The sequence below is a fragment of the Eretmochelys imbricata genome, chromosome 10, assembly GCF_965152235.1.
Source record: "Eretmochelys imbricata isolate rEreImb1 chromosome 10, rEreImb1.hap1, whole genome shotgun sequence".
Lineage (NCBI taxonomy): Eukaryota > Metazoa > Chordata > Testudines > Cheloniidae > Eretmochelys > Eretmochelys imbricata.
In genome coordinates, this window is record NC_135581.1 from 77,848,983 (window position 1) to 77,866,794 (window position 17,812).

The following is a 17,812-nucleotide window of genomic DNA, read 5'->3' on the forward strand; positions in this document are numbered from 1 at the left end:
CCTTGCTTCCCACGTGGGCCTCGCTCACCCCAAAGTGCCCCCTGGGCCCGAGTCCAGCGACACTGGGTGGCGTCCTCCGTGGTGACTCTGGACCAGTACTGCCAGCCCCAGGAGTTCAAAACCCACAAATCAGGACCTCCCTGCAACTTATGAGATTGGCTTAAAGATCCCCAGGTTTCATAAAAAGAGAACAACTCCGGTGGTTTTTTTCTTTGCCTTTCTGGTGTTGGAGTCGTTTAGGGTGCGCTTAGGACGAGTTTTAAAGCTTTTCTCTGTCTACAAGGGCTAGACACTTATTTAATGAAAGGTGAGATTCTTACCTAATAAACAAAAAGAAAAGGAGTACTTGTGGCACCTTAGAGACTCCTTTTCTTTTTGCGAATACAGACTAACACGGCTGCTACTCTGTTACCTAATAAACATGACTCCAAGAGCTGGGGCTTTAAGTAACCATGAAAATCACTGCAAGACTCCTGATAAAATATGAGAGTTGGTCTTATTGGGCTCTAATCTGAACCCAGCCCCATTCCAGTGTCTATGGATAGCAGTTTTTTATAATGACTTTTTTTAAACTAGTGAAAGCCAGTAGAACAGATAACCTTGCAGATATTTGTGTACTCATATGAGGAACTGGAGAGGGGAGCTCCAGCACTTTTATTTCTATCAGTGAGTTCAACTCTACTGCATGGTCAATAAGAGTTAGAGCGATCACCTTTGTTGGATGGAAATCAGGGAAAATGAAATGAAAATCCGGGAAAATGAAAAATAAGGGACAACACTTTATTTAAGAGATGTTTTAGGGAAACACCATTTCCCTTAGCATATGTATTTTTCTCTCAAGTGTACATTTCTACTGCCCTCAAGTATTTGATGCAATTATCATCAGCATCAATTAAATGTTCAAAATAGTACTTACCAGTTTTAATACATTTCAGTACACAGGTGGTCACCCCAATGAAATAAGGGACCCTCCCTTCAAGTAAGGAACATGTGGTAACCCTAATAAAAATGCTCCGCTTAGAGCTATGTGAAGTTATGCTGTACAAAATTTAAGATTAAAGGCTGATTTTTGCTCTCAAATGATTATCTTGCAGCTCCTGTGGTTTTCAATGAGAGCTGTACCTGTACATCTGACACCAGGATTTAGCACAGCCAAAGACAGGGTTTTGCTGTTGTTTTTACAAAGATTCTGATGAATGTTCTGTTTTTACTCTTTTCAAAACTGGCCATTTGGGATTTGATTATAATGGGCAGAACATGATGCTTCAATTCATTTTGGGAGGTACCATTCTGTATGTATCAGATTCTGAAAAGGCCCTCGTCACATTATAAGATGTCGGTTGATTACAACAGCTGCATAATTCAAATGATGCATCATTGGGGTGAGGGGGGCAAAATATTTCCTTTGGACACAAGATACATTAATACTCTGAAAGTGGGCAGTGAATTTGTATTCTCTACCAGGAAAGCCAAGGACCTAGGGGTAAAAATCCTTTGCTATGTGTTAGAAAGTGAGCTGAAGGTGGTTGAAATGTATTTTAACAGCAAAAAAAAAAGAAGATAGCAACTGTTCCCTGACCCAATGCTGCAACAACAGGAAGTCCTGATGAAAAAGAGAGAGCCCACATTTTGGAGGGAAGTAATTAAAGGTGACCTAAGGGACCAAGGGGGGAAAGTAGGTTTGTGCCCTTTTTCTGCTTTATGCACATCTCCCATTGAACTCTGCCATGCCTCAAAGGGCAACATCTGGAATTTGTGAAGTAGAAAAGCAAATTACCAGTAAAGGCTTTCCAAACCAATGTTTACTTTATTCTGATTCCTGTGAGCCCCTCGCCCATTATGCTTGTGGAGAAGGAATAACTCTGGACTGCTGCTGCCGCCTAGAGGAGAGAGAGAATATCATTATTCCTCAATGCAATGTATTGCAATTTATATCCCTGATCATGCTCTTATGCATATGCTGACTTCACATGTGAATAGTCTCATTAGTTTTAACAGAACTACGAGTGCATACAGTTAAACGTGTTCATACGTGTTTGTAGGATTGAATCTTATTTTAGATAGTTTTCAGAGTAGCAGCCGTGTTAGTCTGTATCCGCAAAAAGAAAAGGAGTACTTGTGGCACCTTAGAGACTAACAAATTTAGCTGATGAAGTGAGCTGTAGCTCCCGAAAGCTTATGTTCAAATAAATGTGTTAGTCTCAAAGGTGCCACAAGTCCTCCTTTTCTTTTAGATAGCGTATTTCATACAAACTATCATCTGAACACTACACTGGATTTTCTGGTGACAAAAGATTTCTGAAGACGAAGCTTTGGGCTGAGGAAGCTATCATCCTAATCTTATTTCATAAATCTGGACCACTTTCCTGAATTTTATTCAAAGTTCAATTCAAGTCTAATTAAAAATAGCGATATTAATGCCACAGAAGTCCAGGTTTAGCTAATTATCTTAAAATGTCTGAATGAACTTTGGTATACATTTGGCAACAAACCTTCATGTATAAAATAGCACACATACTTGAAGCCAACAGTACCTTTCCCCCAGACCTCCATGGTTTATGAGTGCAAGTCATTCCATTTCTATCAGTGCTTTTCAGTTGTTGAAGGCACTTCCCCTGCTTGTCCCATTCCAGGCCTTTCACAAGGAGCTCTGTAGATACAGCATTAGAAGCAAACACTTGACGCATGGGACCTATCTGCCCTATGTCTGGCTGTAGATAGTGCTGTTAAACCTGTATTTCATAAGGCTCAAAATCCATCCAAAATTTTATCAGAAACTACAAAAAAGCAACTAGTATTCATGCTGCATATGGCAGTGTCTCTCTATATCAGGGGTTCTCAACCTTTTTCTTTCTGAGGGTCCCCCCTCCCAAATGCTATAAAAATTCCACAGCCCACCAGTGCCACAAAATCTGGTTTTTTGCATATAAAAGCCAGGGCTGGCCTTAGGGGGTAGCAAGCAGGGCAATTGCCTGGGGCCCCAGGCCACAGCGGGCCCTGCAAAGCTAAGTTGCTCAGGCTTCGGCTTCAGCCCAAGGTGGCAGGGCTTGGCATAGGCGTCGACTCCATGTGTGCTTCAGGGCTGGATCACACACAGGGGAAAATTGGTAGGTGCTCTGCACTCACCGGCAGCTCCCCACCCCACCCGAGCTCACGTCTGCTCCGCCTCTGCCTCCTCCCCTGAGTGCACCATGTCCCTACTTTCCCGCTCGCTCCCAGCGCTTGCCGCTGGGAAACAGCTGTTTTGCAGCAGCAAGCGCTGGGAGGGAGAGGGGAGGAGGAGGAACACGGCGCGCTCCAGGAAGACGCGGGGCTGGGGTGGGGATTTGGGGAAGGAGTCCAATAGGGGCAGGGAGGGGGTGGAGTTGGGGTGGGGACTTTGGGGAAGGGGTTGGAATGGGGGTGGGGCAGGGGTGAAGTCGGGGCAGGGGTGAGCACCCACCAGTGCTGGGAAAAGTTGGTGCCTATAGGGCTTGGGGACCCAGGCTTCAGCCCCACACAGCAGGGCTTCAGCTTCCTCCCCTGGACTCCAGTGAGTCTAACACTGGCCCTACTTGGTGGACAGGAGGCATCAGATCCATGGTTGAGAATCGCTGCGCTATATAACTCCGCTATTAGGGATGGACAGATGGTTTGCAGGTGCCCTTAACACACAAAGGGATCAAGTAGTAAGTTTCTTCTTCTGCCCCATTACTTGAGAGGAAAGTCAGGACCAACTCATTGCAGTTCATCCATATGTGGCCAGTATCACAAGCTCTGCAAGTGTTGCTCAAATGCAAAAAGGAAACAGAACCCCCCAGCATCTGTCAGAGGTAGGTACATTCTACCCAGGATAAGTCTATACCATGTATTTGGGGGTTTGACCCATGTCTCTTTGTCATTTTTGTCCATTCCTGATCAGATTGCACGTTGTCCAGGGCATGATGTTATGATTTACATCTCTTTCCCCAAAGCTGTACACAGTTTGGCCTCATTTTTTTAAATGTAAAATCTTTTATCAGTTCTGACAATCTGAGGAAAGATCTTTCTCAAATTCCTGGGTATTTTAGATATTGAAGTAAAATATATACACCTCCCCATTTCAATTTCTCTTGGGTCATATTATATTGTGTGGTCAATTCTTCCTGGGTTTTCACCGTTTACTATTTGTGTCTCCAATTTGTACCTTCATAATTATGGTTCTGTGTTTGGTAGAGTCTGCTTTAGCTTTGCACGTTTCACTGTAGTGCTGCGGGCTGGTAGAGTGACAGTTCTGTGCAAGGATTTGTCACGGTGATTTAATGACTTGAGCCACATTCCGTTTGGATTTATTGTTGGAATTTTTTTTTGAGCTACTAGTGCTTTGAGGGAAGTGAATGCTATTTCTGAGATGGCACCAGAAATTTATATTGATTGGGGAGGAGAACTGATCCAATTATTCTCTCCAGTCATTGTTGCAAGAATTGCTGTGTACACATAGTATTTGTTTCCAGAATTATAGCGGTAGGTTTTCATAATGCTACGGAGATCAGTCTGCTGTGCCCCCTATGATCAGACACAACACTGCAGGTGACCCCTGCCTCAGTTTTCCCTCAGACAGGGTATAAACAAGTCCAAATAGACCTTTGTAGTATTAAAGAGCACCTTCTTCCAAGGGTCTCATTTATGTAACAGAAAAGGACAACATGAAAACATGAAAAAGCTTCTGTCGGCTACTTTTCTGGAAACTCTCTACGTGTGGGTTAATCAGTCTTATATTTTGCTCCTCTAGCCCCAGAGCACTCTCAGGCTGAATTCCCTGACTGGAACTTGGGCCTCTTCTGGGCATTCAGCCAAATGCTAGTCTTCTCCTGCCGGTGCCTCACGCTTTGCTGAGCCAGTCTCCCGTAGCTCCCCAGGAGTTCCCATGCCCAGTTTGTTCTCCTAGGCTACTTGGGTCCTTGTCTGCAAGCACATTTTGTCTGGGCCTGTTCCTCTCTCCATAAGCCTCTGCTCTCCAGAGAGATACCTTTGGAATAGCTTCCTAACCAGCTTCCCTGAGGAGGCTCTGCTCAGGAGCGTCCTCTGTTTGGTGGCTTTCTAACTGAGTCCTAAGGAGTCAGCCCCTGAAATTTTGTCTCAATAGTGCCTGTTAAGGCTTTGTTCCCATTTAGTGGAATGGACTGAATAATTGTAAGCTGGCCCAGGAAGGACTAGTGCCCGGACCAAACTCTGTTCAGGTCATTCCTTCAAGACACAGTTTTATTTTTCATATATAAGATTCACAAATACAGTTGTGCGAGCTGGCAACACTGTGAAACCGGGGTAAATAGTGAGGTGCAAAATTTGCAGATGATACAAAACTACTCAAGATAGTTAAGTCCAAAGCAGACTGCGAAGAGTTACAAAGGGATCTCACAAAATTGGGTGACTGGGCAACAAAATGACAGATGAAATTCAGTGTTAATCAGTGTGAAGTAATGCACATTGGAAAACATAATTCCAACTATATATATATAATGATGGGGTCTAAATCAGTTGTTACCACTCAAGAAAGAGATCCTGGGGTCATTGTGGATAGTTCTCTGAAAACATCCACTCACTGTGCAGCGATGTCAAAAAAGCTAACAGAAATGTTGGGAATCATTAAGAAAGAAATAGATAATAAAACAGAAAATATCATATTGTCTCTATTTAAATCCATGGTACGCCCATATTTGAATAATGCATGAAGATGTGGTCGCCCCATCTCAAAAAATATATATTGGATTTGGAAAAGGTACAGAAAAAGGCAACAAAAATGATTCGGGATACAGAACAGCTTCCATATGAGGAGAGATTAATAAAACTGGAACTTTTCAGCTTGGAAAAGAGACGATTATGGGGGGGATATGATAGAGGTCTATAAAATCATGCCTGGTGTGGAGAAAGTAAATAAGGAAGTGTTATTTGCTCCTTCTCATAAAACAAGAACTAGGGGTCACCAAATGAAATGAATAGGCAGCAGGTTTAAAACAAACACAAGGAAGTATTTCTTCACACAATGCACAACCTGTGGAACTCTTTGCCAGAGGATGTTGTGAAGGCCAAGACAGGGTTCAAAAAAAAACTAGATAAGTTCATGGAGGATAGGTCCATCAATGGGCAGGGATGCAAAACCATGCTCTGAAGTGTCCCTAACCTCTGTTTGCCAGAAGCTGGGAATGGATCACTTGATGATGACCTGATCTGTTCATTCCCTCTGAAGCACCTGGTATTGGCCACTGTCGGAAGACAGGATACTGTGCTAGATGGACCTTTGGTCTGACCCAGTATGGCCATTCTTATGTTTTGTTATTTAGCTTATTGAAAAACTTGAAATGATTGGGTCCTTTGGCTGTTTGATGGCATGATGTGGCCAACATCTTTCTTATTTCTAATTATGTTGTATTCACACATTTGTACCTGAATATGACTTGATTTCTGTTTGTAAACTGACATAGCTATTTCTTGTATCAATTCCCCACCACCTTCCCAGTTCACTCCCCTTTCCTGCATTCCCCTTAGTTTAAATCCAAAAATAAAATACCAACATAACATATAAATCAGTCCCCAAAGACCATGCTTTGCTGAACCCTGAACTCCTGTACTCTCTCCATGAACATTTGAGAGGTACAGTCCAGAGGAGATACATTCTCCACTTATGGCACTTCAACCCTCACCCTTGGGGGTAGATTACCATCTGATTGTTTAAGTTACACAAGGGAGATTTACAGAGCCCATAAGGCCCCCTCCCCTCTCTATTTTCTCCAGTCTCTGTCACCTGTGGATCACCCCCTCCCTCAACCCATTGCCCACTTATTGTCTCTACTTTTTAAAATATTGGACATAGCTATCCGTTATAATTGTAAGCAGAGTCAGGATGAGCTCCACCCTGACACCTAGTGGTGAGGTGTGGCAAGTTGTGGAAAAGAACTTCAGGGCCAATCTCATTTGAATAGGCACACCCACCCCGCCTAGAATGAGGCTATAGCTGCCCAAATGGTCACTTTGGCTGCTGTGGGATCCCCAGTGTCTCTGTTATTGGGACAGGAAGAATAAATTGTTATTACCCTGATTATGGGAACTGTGCTTGGAACTGTACTTGGCCTTTTGTTATGATGGAGGGACTCTCCATCAACTGAGTAGCAGTCGCTAGGCAAGGGTCATGGGTTCCAAAATGCTGTCAATAGAGAAAGGTTGAGAAGAGGTATTAATACTTGGTGGCATGGGCTCCCTGGTGAGGGCCTTACATGTTAATTGTACTTCTTCCTTTCTTCACTGTGGAATATCAGAGCTAATTTTGATTCCATTAGGAGTCTAGTTAAAGGCTGCTGAGCTCATTTTGGGCTAATGGTGTACCAGCACGGAGACTCCCCTACTACAAGCTGAATTCACAAAAGAGGTGAACTGACTAAGAGCTGAAATCACTGAGTGTTGTGTTAAGTAGTGGGGGAGCTTGAAGATATATTGTGGAGCAGTTTGTGGGATGGCTGGAGTGCCTTGTGGACCGGCTGGTAGAGCAGTTCATGGGACGGTGGGAGCTGCTTGTGGGCTGCGGAGCTGAGCCAAGCAGTTCGTGGGGCGGCTGGTGGAGCGGAGCGGAGCAAAGGCCTATGGAGCTGCAGGGCAGTCAGCTTCAGATTATGTAAGGTGTCCCTTACCTCTCTCTTCCCTCCTGCCCCCATCTCCACCCAGGTTGGGAGGTAAAGCTCTGCAGATAAACTTTCGAACTCTGGGGCTGCCCTCACCAGGGACAGAGACTTTTGGGTCATTGGACTTTTGGGACTTTGGGTGATTTGGGGTTGCTGGACTCAAGAACCAAAGGGACAGGACATGCCCTAATTTGCTTGGGGTGGATTTTTGCTCATGGGTTGTGTTATGAATCCTGTTGGTGGTGTTTCCCCAACATAATGCCACATTGTTTCTCTCTGTTATTAAAAGGCTTTTTGCTACACTCAGACTCTGTGCTTGTGAGAGGGGAAGTATTGCCTCTTGGAGGCGCCCAGCGGGGTGGTATATATTTGTCCCAGATCACTGGGTGGGGGCTCGAGCCAGTTTTGCATTGTGTTATTGGAATGGAACCCCTAGATACTAAACCCGGTGTTGCTGCCAACTCTGACGGGCAGAAGGGTTACATAATCATCCCAATTAAAGCAAACGTCATACTGTTTTCTTTATAACATGAACACAGTTATTGTTCAACTGTTCATTCCTAATGACTCCCCAAAAGTCTCTTCTGGTTACTCTTTGGGTACCTAAGTCCTTCTGTTCAGCTTCACTTCTGCCATTGCCAGTACATTCTCTAGACCCTTTTGTCTTTTCTTTTCTTATCTTCCTTTTCTTGGGTTTTGATTCTTGCGTGTGTGCGCATTCTGTCTGCCTGGGGGTTAGTTGTTTGGGGAGGAAGAAGGTTGGCAGTGGGGGGGATGGAACAGGGATCTGCGCATTTCTAGACAACTCCAGCGACAGCTAGCCTAGTAGCGAAAACATCCAGAGGAGTGAAATGCAAAGGGATCTTCTGCATGAGATTCAATCAGAGGGAAACCAGAGAAAGGGAATAAACCCTTGACAGAAAGGAGAGGGGGAATGAAGAAAGTTAAGAATATGGGGGAGAAAGAAAAGGAAAGACAATAAACGGGGGGAAAAAAGGAGAGGAAGCAAACGAAAGGCTAGGCAATTGGTGCCGTGGAAATGGTGACCCTGCAAAGCAGTGTTCGATTCCTTGCACCAGTTCTCCCGGCCATCTTTTATCTTGAGCCGACAGGTTAGTGAAAGGGAGAACCCAGAGCCAGTGGAAAGACTAAACCCAGGCAGACAAAATGCATGCACAGGCAGATAGAGAGAATCAAAGTGACGTTTAGAGAATTCAGAACCAGCAATTGCAGCAAAGCCCCTCAGGCATGGTTTGGGGGGGTTGCTGTCTGGGAGCTGAGCCCTAAGATGTAGAGGAGGGGTGACCCTCTGGTACAGGGGTGGGCAAACTTTTTGGCCCGAGGGCCACATCTGGGTATAGAAATTGTATAATGGGCCATGAATGCTCACAAAATTGGGGTTGGGGTGAAGGAGGGGGTGAGGGCTCTGGCTGGGGGTGCGGGCTCTGGGGTGGGGCCAGAAATGAGGAGTTCAGGGACTGGGAGTGGGCTCTTGGCTGGGGCAGGAGGGGTGGGCTGTGGGGGAAGTGAGGGCTCTGGCTGGGTGTACAGGCTCTGTGGTGGGGATGAGGGGTTTTGGGTGTAGAAGGGTACTCTGGGCTGGGACCAAGGGGTTCAGAGGGTGGGAGGGGGATCAGAGTTGGGGCAGGGGATTGGGGCATGGAGGGTGAGGGCTCTGGCTAGGGGTGCAGGCTCTGGGGTGGGGCTGAGGATGAGGGCCTTGTGGTTCAGGAGGGTGCACTGGGCTGGGACTGAGTGGTTTGGAGGGCGGGAGGGGGATCAGGGCTGGGGTGCAGGGGGGTGGCTCAGGTGGTGCAGGCTTCGGGCAGCGCTTACCTCAAGCACATCCCCCCTCTGACTCCTACACGGAGGTGCAGCCAGGCGGTTCTGTGCGCTGCCCTGTCCACAGGCGCCGCCCCCGCAGCTCCCATTGGCCATGGTTCCCAGCCAATGGGAGCTGCGGGGTCGGAACTTGGGGTGGGGGCAGCTTGCAGAGCAGAGCCCCCTGGCTGCACTTATGCATAGGAGCCAGAGGGGGGGGCATGCTGCTGCTTCCAGGAGCCGCGTGGAACAGCCCCCGACCCTGCTCCTTGGCTGGAGCACCAGAGCGGGGCAAGCCCCAGATTCCACTCCCAAGTGGGAGCTTGAGGGGTGGTTTAAAATGGCTGGTGGGCCAGATGCTGCCTCTGGGCCGTAGTTTGCCCTCCCCTGCTCTGATGGGATTTGATCAGCACAAAGAATAACCTTTTCTATGTCTGAAGAAACCAAACTGCCCCTTGTGGACAGCGCGGAACGGAGTTCCACAGGAGCCTTGTCTCAAGGTAATGTCTGCTCTGGGGGAGGCAGGTTTGCTTTGCTCAGGACAGCTCATCCCTGCAGGGGCTAATGGAATCTGGACCTTGTCCCCAGGGAGCAGAACCTCAAAGAGAGGGCTGGAGGGGCAGCCAAATGCCCAGGTTAAGAGGTAGGGGGGGACCCCAGCCCTGCCCCATGTAATCAGGACAGCCAGAAACCTCTTGGCAGCCCCCTACCAGCTGAGAGACACAAATAGCGCCGGTCAATGATAATAACTCAGCTGCCAAGACTATCCAGCTGGAGAGGGAGCACCCAGCATGGCTGCTGCTTTTTGTTCAGCAGCTGGGACTATTCTCTTGCCTGAGCAGGGTAAGCATAGAAGTTAGTAATGGGGGGCAGGTTTAGTAGAGTCCCAAGGAATTTCCCAGCTAGACAAGTCGGCTTCCCATTCCTTGCATGGGGGTTTTGATCAGGTAACATTTCAGTGGCCAAAGGCTCAAAGACCTGTTGACAAATGTTTTTTCCTGCATCGCCCTTGCCCAGGGAGTGGTGCCTGCCCTGGTCACTAACGGTTTTTAACTTTTTACTGAGCAGAAGATCATAACTTTCCCCCCAAGGGCGTTTGTGTACCCTCCCCTCTTCCAGCTTCCCTTCCCCCATTAGATCTGGCTTTTCACCCTGTGCCCGCCACCAAGGAATCAAACTGAGCCCCAGTTATGTGCTAAGCATTTATTCTGCCAGAAGGGGCTCTAGTCCAGTGACTACAGACTTTTCCAGACTACTGTACCCCTTCCAGGAGTCTGATTTGTCTTGCATATCCCAAGTTTCACCTCACTTAAAAACTACTTGCTTACAAAATCAGACATAAAAATACAAAAGTGTCACAACTCACTATTACTGAAAAATTGCTGACGTTCTCATTTTTACCGTATAATTATAAAATAAATCAATTGGAATATAAATAGTGTACTTACATTTCAGTGTACCGTAGATAGAGCAGTACAAAATTTTAGTGTTGTACTGACTTTACTAGTGCTTTTTATGTAGCCTGTTGTAAAACTCGGCAAATATCTAGATGAGTTGATGTGCCCCTGGATGACCTCTGCGTGTCCTCAGGGGTACACATAACCCTGGCTGAGAACTACTGCTCTGCTCAAACCCTTGCTCTCATTCACAGCCTCTCTGGCAACCAAGACCCTGGAATGTGCTTTCTTCCGACTAGGACAGGGGTGGCCAACCTGGGGCTCCGGAGCCACAAGCGGCTCTTCAGAGTTTAATATGCGGCTCCTTGTACAGGCATCGATTCCGGGGCTGGAGCTACAGGTGCCAACTTTCCAATGTCCCGGGGGGGTGCTCACTGCCTGGCTCTGCCGCAGGACCTGCCCCCACTCCACCCCTTCCCGCCCCCTCGCCTGAGCCTGCAGTGCCCTCGCTCCTCCCCCTCCCCAGCCTCCTGCATGCCACGAAACAGCTGATCGGGAGGTGCAGGGATGGATGGGGAGGCGCTGATCGATGGGGCTGCCCGTGGGCAGGAGGCGCCGGGAGCCGGGGGAGTGGGGGAGCTGATGGGGGGCTGCTGACGTATTACTGTGGCTCTTTGGCAATGTACATGGATAAATTCTCGCTCCTTCTCAGGCTGGCGACCCCTGGACTAGGACATGGGACTAGGGCAGCAGAACGTAGTGAGAAGAGCGTGGAATGGATTTTATTCACACCAGAGCTGCTGCTTGTGAGTGATGCTGTCATGGGCAGTGAAAGTCGTGAGATTTGTCCCCGACGCTGTGACACTTCTTTCCTCGCTAGGGAAACCAAAACGTCCCTAAATCTAGTGACACAGTCGCTACGCCGGCAACACCCGGGTACCATCACTCTTCTCCCTACATCAGCAGGTTGACCCAAAGCATCACAAGGTGTCTGCCAACAGGCGGCGCCTCACCACCCCTGCCACTCTCCCATTGCCAGTTCCCCCACCTGCACTACAACTCCCGGCATGCAAAGCCCCCCTGAACTACAGCTCCCGGCATGCAACGCTCCAGCGAGGCGGAGGGTCGCCGCCGGCCGCCCAACTCGTCACTCCTAGCGCGCCGGCCTACGTGTCCCAAGATGCAGTGCGGGCCGGCACGGGTTGCTTCGCAGGGAGCCGGCGCTCGCGAAAGAGGAGCGCGCTGGCCGTGACGACACACAAGCGCCGAGCGTGGTGACGGTAGTTGGGGGAAGGGAGGGGAAAGAAGGGGAGGGGGAGGGGCGGTGTTTACTCGGCAGCCGTGTGAGGGGGGGCGGCGCGGGAGGCTGCCGGCCGGAGGCCTAGTGAGCAGGTGCGGGGCGCTGAGGCCGAGCGGGACCATGGCCGCCTGTAACACCTGCGCTGCTGCCGCTGCGCGGCTGCTCGGCTCCTCGCTGCCTTCCGCGCACAGAGGTAATGACCCCGCCCGCCTGCGAGCCCCCACTGCCCGGGGTCCTCTAGAGAGACGGGGCCGGGTACTCCCTCTCCGGAGACCGGCCCCTGGGGCGTACCCTGCTCCCCCCACCGCTCCCCGGAGACCGAGCCCTGAATGCCAACTCCCGCCGAGCCCCCCTCTGCAAGATCCGGGCCGAGAGCCCCCCGCCCCGTGGGACTGAGTCCGCTGGGGGGGCATCACCGTCGTCCGGACCGCGCCCCAGTGAGCGCCCCCCGCGCTGGGGCTCCCGCTCCTCCCCGAGCCCTGGCCTGGATCCTCCCGCAGAGAATGGGGGGCGAACACCCCCTCCCCGTGTCTCTGCGGGGTTGAGCCCCGGCCGCACCCCCCGGGTCCCCGCTGCCGGCGCTGCACCGCCCCCAGCACCCAGCCCCAGCCCTGCGCTCGGCGGGGGGCTGCTCTCACGCGTCTGCCCTGCCTGTGCCTCGCCCCGCTGCATCCTCTGTCACACCAAGGACTAAGCCGCTGTTCAGTATTTTCCAAACGACGGGGCGATCGCCCCCCAGATAAGGAGTGTCGGTGGAGGGAGGTCCAAAGGAAGCGGGGTGCCCTGCGTTAGCCACAGTGATCGCTCTCTAGCCTGGGCTTCGTGACTCTACATTACCGGTGTCCATAATCTAGTTACGAACGGGAGGTATCGCAAGCTCAATGGTGGGGCTGGAGTCGGGTCTAAAATGAGGGATCTAACTTGGTTTTTGTTTCTTTGTATAGCTCCAGTCGATGGCTCTTGTAAAGAGGGTAGTTTGGAGAAAGGGGGTGGGGGGAGTAGGAAGCATACCTGTCATTGAACTATAGAGTGCCAAACATGCTTATAGCAAGAGTTCAAGCATTGAAACGTGTTTGTAGGATAGCTCACTTGAAATGGATTTGTCGTAGAACCAATGTACAATTGGCAAGAGATATTAAATCTCCATCCAGCTAGCTTTGTTGTGGGTCAGTGCAGAAGCAGTGTTGGGGATACTCCTATTAATTCCTGTCTAGGCTTTACTGAAAGAAATCACCTCCCTCAAGTCACTATGTGCAATGTATTTCTGGTTCTTACAGCCAGTGGCATTCTAACCAGACTTCTGTGTTGCTCAATCTTTGTAGGGTCCTTAGTCAAGCAATAGTTTACTCTTTCACTTCTTCTTTTTTTTTTTTTTTAAGTCCAAAAGGCCACTTGGTTAGTTCAGGCCTAAATGTATATTGAGTGGCTAGAAGAAAGGTTTACAAAACTAGTATTAAGAGAAAAGTGCAAATGGGTTTTAGGATTTAAAATATTTAATTACTAATGAGAATGGAACATCATGTTGATGAATAAACTTGTGACTGACTGGCAAGAACCTTCAAGTTTATTTTCATAGTTTAAACTAGAAATGCAAGAATTAAGGAACATAAATGTTAATAGTGTAAGGTGGTGATAGTATCACAGGTAAGGATTTTTAAACCTGCCAGTGCCTGTTTAATGCATGTGTAGTGGGCACAGCGTTTTGTCAACCTCAGTAACAATAGCTTAATGTGGTAGTTCAACAAGGGCTAATCATTACATTGCAATGACCCATGTAGCCGATTCCATATCTGCCAGTCCAGCATGACCTGCACTGGGAGGTTCAAATCAATATTTTCAACTGTGAACTCTCTACCTTACACGAACCCTCTAAAAGCAAATAAAGTTTAAAAGGTAAAAAGTTCTTGTCAGTATCTGAATCAAGTATTTTCTATAAACAGCATATCCAGTGTTTTTCTTTATTCAAAATACATAATGTAAATTGAATCTATAAAGAGAAATGAAAAACTAGAAATTTCAGAGTAACAAAAAATTATTTTTGAGTCCAATTTCCTGTAATAGTTGTAGAGGAGACTATTCACATTTTGCCATATAATAATGCCTGCAACTCTTATCCAGTATCCTAGGTGCTTGTGGTTGGCACCTGTTGCAGTCACTGATGGATCTAACCCTGCAAATGGTAGAAAATTCAAGGATGGTCTGGTGGTTAGGGTGCTAGTTTGGGACTTGAGTTCAATCTCCTGCTCCATTTAGAGACTCCACATGTGACTTTTGTGTCTGTGTTTCAGTTCCTCATCTTAAAAATGGGATAACATAATTTTCCTACATTACTAGGATACTGAGGATAAATACATTAAAAGATTGTGAGGTACTCGGATACCATGGAATAGTACGAAGAACTGAGATAGTGGTATTGCACATTATATAGCTGCTGTCAAACATAGCAATCACTTGAGTAAAAGATTTTATTTTTCATGCAGTACACATAAGGATTTAGCAAAACATACTCTACTGTGTATCAACAAGCTTTTCAGTTTTGAATTGATTATTTTTAACCAATCACAAGTTTCTTCAAAATAAATTTTTGCTATAAACGTGAAATAGAGGCAGGGGAAGGTTGAATTGCTCAGGTTTTGACTAAAATGTGGAGTGAAAATAAACCAGGTATTTGACTGGAATGTGGAATATTCTTGGAAAATTGCACTTTATAATTACTTACATTTTATGGAAATGGGTGCAGTAAATTTCTTCCTATTTTACTCTTTAGGTACATGTACAATAAACTTTCTCCAAAATAACCAATTTTGAAATTTGCGAGATGGTTCTGTATCATGAAAAGCCTTCTTCCTATCTAACCAACTCATACTGGTGATACCTAACTTTTCCTTCTGAACCTATTTACACCCTCCTAAACCCAGCCTGGGTGAAAAGATAATTCTTGCAGGGTGCCCTGAAATGCTCTGCCAACAACTTTCTCCCAGCCTTTCCAGACTGCTGTACCCCCTTCTGTGTGTAGTATATAGAGCAGTATAAACGAGTCATTGTCTGTATGAAATTTTAGTTTGTTCTGACTTTGCTAGTGCTTTTTATGTAGCCTGTTGTAAAACTAGGCAAATATCTAGATGAGTTGCTGTACCCCATGGAAGACCTCTGCATCCCCCCGGGATATGCATACCCCTGGGTGAGGACCACTGAACTAGAATGTGTCAACTGCCATGGTATCATAGCTAATACCACACAGTAAATAGTATCACAACCCAGCAGAATCTTTTTAGATTGATTGTCATGGTATTTAAAGTAACGCTTGTCAAGGTTTGAATAGCAAAACATTTAACTGTTAGTGTTACCACTTAAATAGTGCTTTTCAACTTCAGAGTGTTGTAAAAATATTTTACTGAAAGGACACCAACTTCAAATTCTGTATCTACTGTTTTTTTCAAGTAATCCATAACCCAGAGGTGGGCAAGCTACGGACCGCATCCGGCCCATGGGACCGTCCTGCCCAGCCCCTGAGCTTCTGGCCTAGGAAGCTGGCCCCCGGCCCCTCCCCCGCTGTCTCCCTCCCCCGCAGCTACGCCGCCGCGCGCTCATGCAGGGCAGAGTGGCAGTATGTCTGTCTCCAGCCGGGTGGCACGGCTGCCAGACATGCTGCTCTGAGCAGCATGGTAAGGGGGCCCGGGGATTGGATAAGGGGCAGGGGATCCCGGGGGGCAGTCAGGGAGCAGGGGGTGGTTGGATAAGGCAGAGGTTCTGAGAGGTGTCAGAGGATGGGGAACGGGGGGGGGGGGGGGGTTGGATAGGCATGGGAGTCCCAGCGGGCTGTTGGGGTGGGGGGTGTGGATGGGGTCGGGGCAATCAGGTGACAGGGAGCAGGGGGGGTTGGATGGGTCAGGGATTCTGAGGGAGCAGTCAGGGGGCAGAAAGTGGGAGGGGGCGGATAGGGGGCGGGGGCCAGGCTGTTTGGGGAGGCACAGCCTTCCCTACCTGGCCCTCCATACGGTTTTGGAATCCAGTGTGGCCCTTGGGCCAAAAAGTTTGCCCGTCCGTGCCCTAACATTACAGTAACTGAAAGAGAAATCTTTTTTTGTTTTCAGTTTACTTTGTGCATTTGCCAGCAGTTTGTGTATAGTTAGTTTCATGATTTCCCTTAGCTTCACAAAAAGAAAAGGAACCCTTAGATTCAGTTTGCTCTCTTATTGCAGCAGGCAAGAGACATCTTCAATTGGTTGGGACTAAGGGTCAAGTACAAACACAACTATTTTTTTAAATATATATTTTGAGTTGATAGTGTCCCTTTTAAACATATATCTTAATTACCTTAATTTATGGTAGTGTTTTGCTAGTAAACTGTTTTTTTTAAAAATCCGCAAATCTGATTTGATTCAATATCACTGGTTGTGACTTTGCAGTAGCAGATGTTGGCAGGGGCTTTTTCTTTGACCATATGTATGTCTGTGTGTAATACTCTTCCTTATTATTGTCTGTCCTTGTATTAAAGTAATAAGGTGTCATTTTCAAAAACCCTCCTCTCTCTCAAAGGACACCAAGAATTTAAGCTGAAAGTCCTAAGAATGTTGTTTATTAAATCATTTAAAATATATTCTCATAATGAAATGTGTGCATTAAGGGAATAAAGTGTAATGTTGAGGGGAATTGATAGCCAGTGAAAAATTCTGAAGGTCAAATATTGGAACAAAATTACATGTCTGTCTTTGAACTTATTTTAACAAAATCCTGATAAATTAAAACGATAGACTTAGATTTATGATAAACTGTCTTAGAAATGACTGGAAATCATTTTCTGTTTCATTGCAAACCAACTCCACTCATCCTATCATCCATATTCTCTTCATTTGTGTGTCCCTGCTTGAGAAGGTTCTGCTGAGATGATAAACTTTCAGTGGATGAGATTTCTTCCCAGGGTTCAATCCTCCTCCACCTACCCCAGTCCAAAGTTAGCTGGAATAAAAAAAATAGGAGCTGATGCTGTACTGCTATATCATTATTGTTAAGTAGCATTTTCCTGTAGGTCAGCCCTTAGAATTCCCCTCACATTGTTTACTAGTTATGTGTAGTAGCTCCCTAACATGAAATCTAGATCTCAAATGTATCATTGCTACTTGAATTTTGTACCATTTCTTGTATTTTAATCTATGTAAAAGCTTCTAAAACTGTAGGAATAGTGTAGGTGGGCTCATAACCACCCACATGTGGAGTATTTCTCCCAGGCTGTTGCAAGACTACCAACAGTTTGGGTAGCCTAATGGATGAGTTTTTTTCATGTTGGAAATAAATCATTTAAAACAGTCAAAGTTAAAAATAGAGTATTTAATTTAAAATTTGTACCCACTGTTTATAGAAGATAGCCATGCTGCCAAACATAATAGCCCCCCTACATTTCCCCCTTAAGAATTTGTTTCTTCAAATCTGACCTTCTGAAAATTCCTGGAAACTGACTTTTGGAAATGTTTACAAGTAAGTGTCAAGGATTCTGATTCTGCCAAATGAAGACCAGTGTACTACGCTGCTAAGACACTTACATGGTACATTTCATATGATTAGGAGACGTTTCAAAGGTCATTTCATTATTATCTCTGCAGTTACCTCATTTCATAATACATGTTAAAGGTTGATCTTTTTTTCATCCTGATTGCGCTTTTCTG

General features: G+C 46.8%; 1 protein-coding gene across 2 annotated transcripts in view; it reads left to right on the top strand.

Moving 5' to 3' along the window:
• The first annotated feature begins 12,175 nt into the window (after positions 1–12,175).
• CLPX (caseinolytic mitochondrial matrix peptidase chaperone subunit X) overlaps positions 12,176–17,812 on the top strand; it is a 32,783-nt gene continuing 27,146 nt past the window's right edge. For both annotated transcript variants that reach the window (XM_077827685.1, XM_077827686.1), the window contains exon 1: positions 12,176–12,342. In XM_077827685.1, coding sequence (XP_077683811.1) covers positions 12,270–12,342 — 73 coding nt within the window. In that variant the 5' untranslated portion in view covers positions 12,176–12,269. The remainder of the gene's footprint in view (positions 12,343–17,812) is intronic.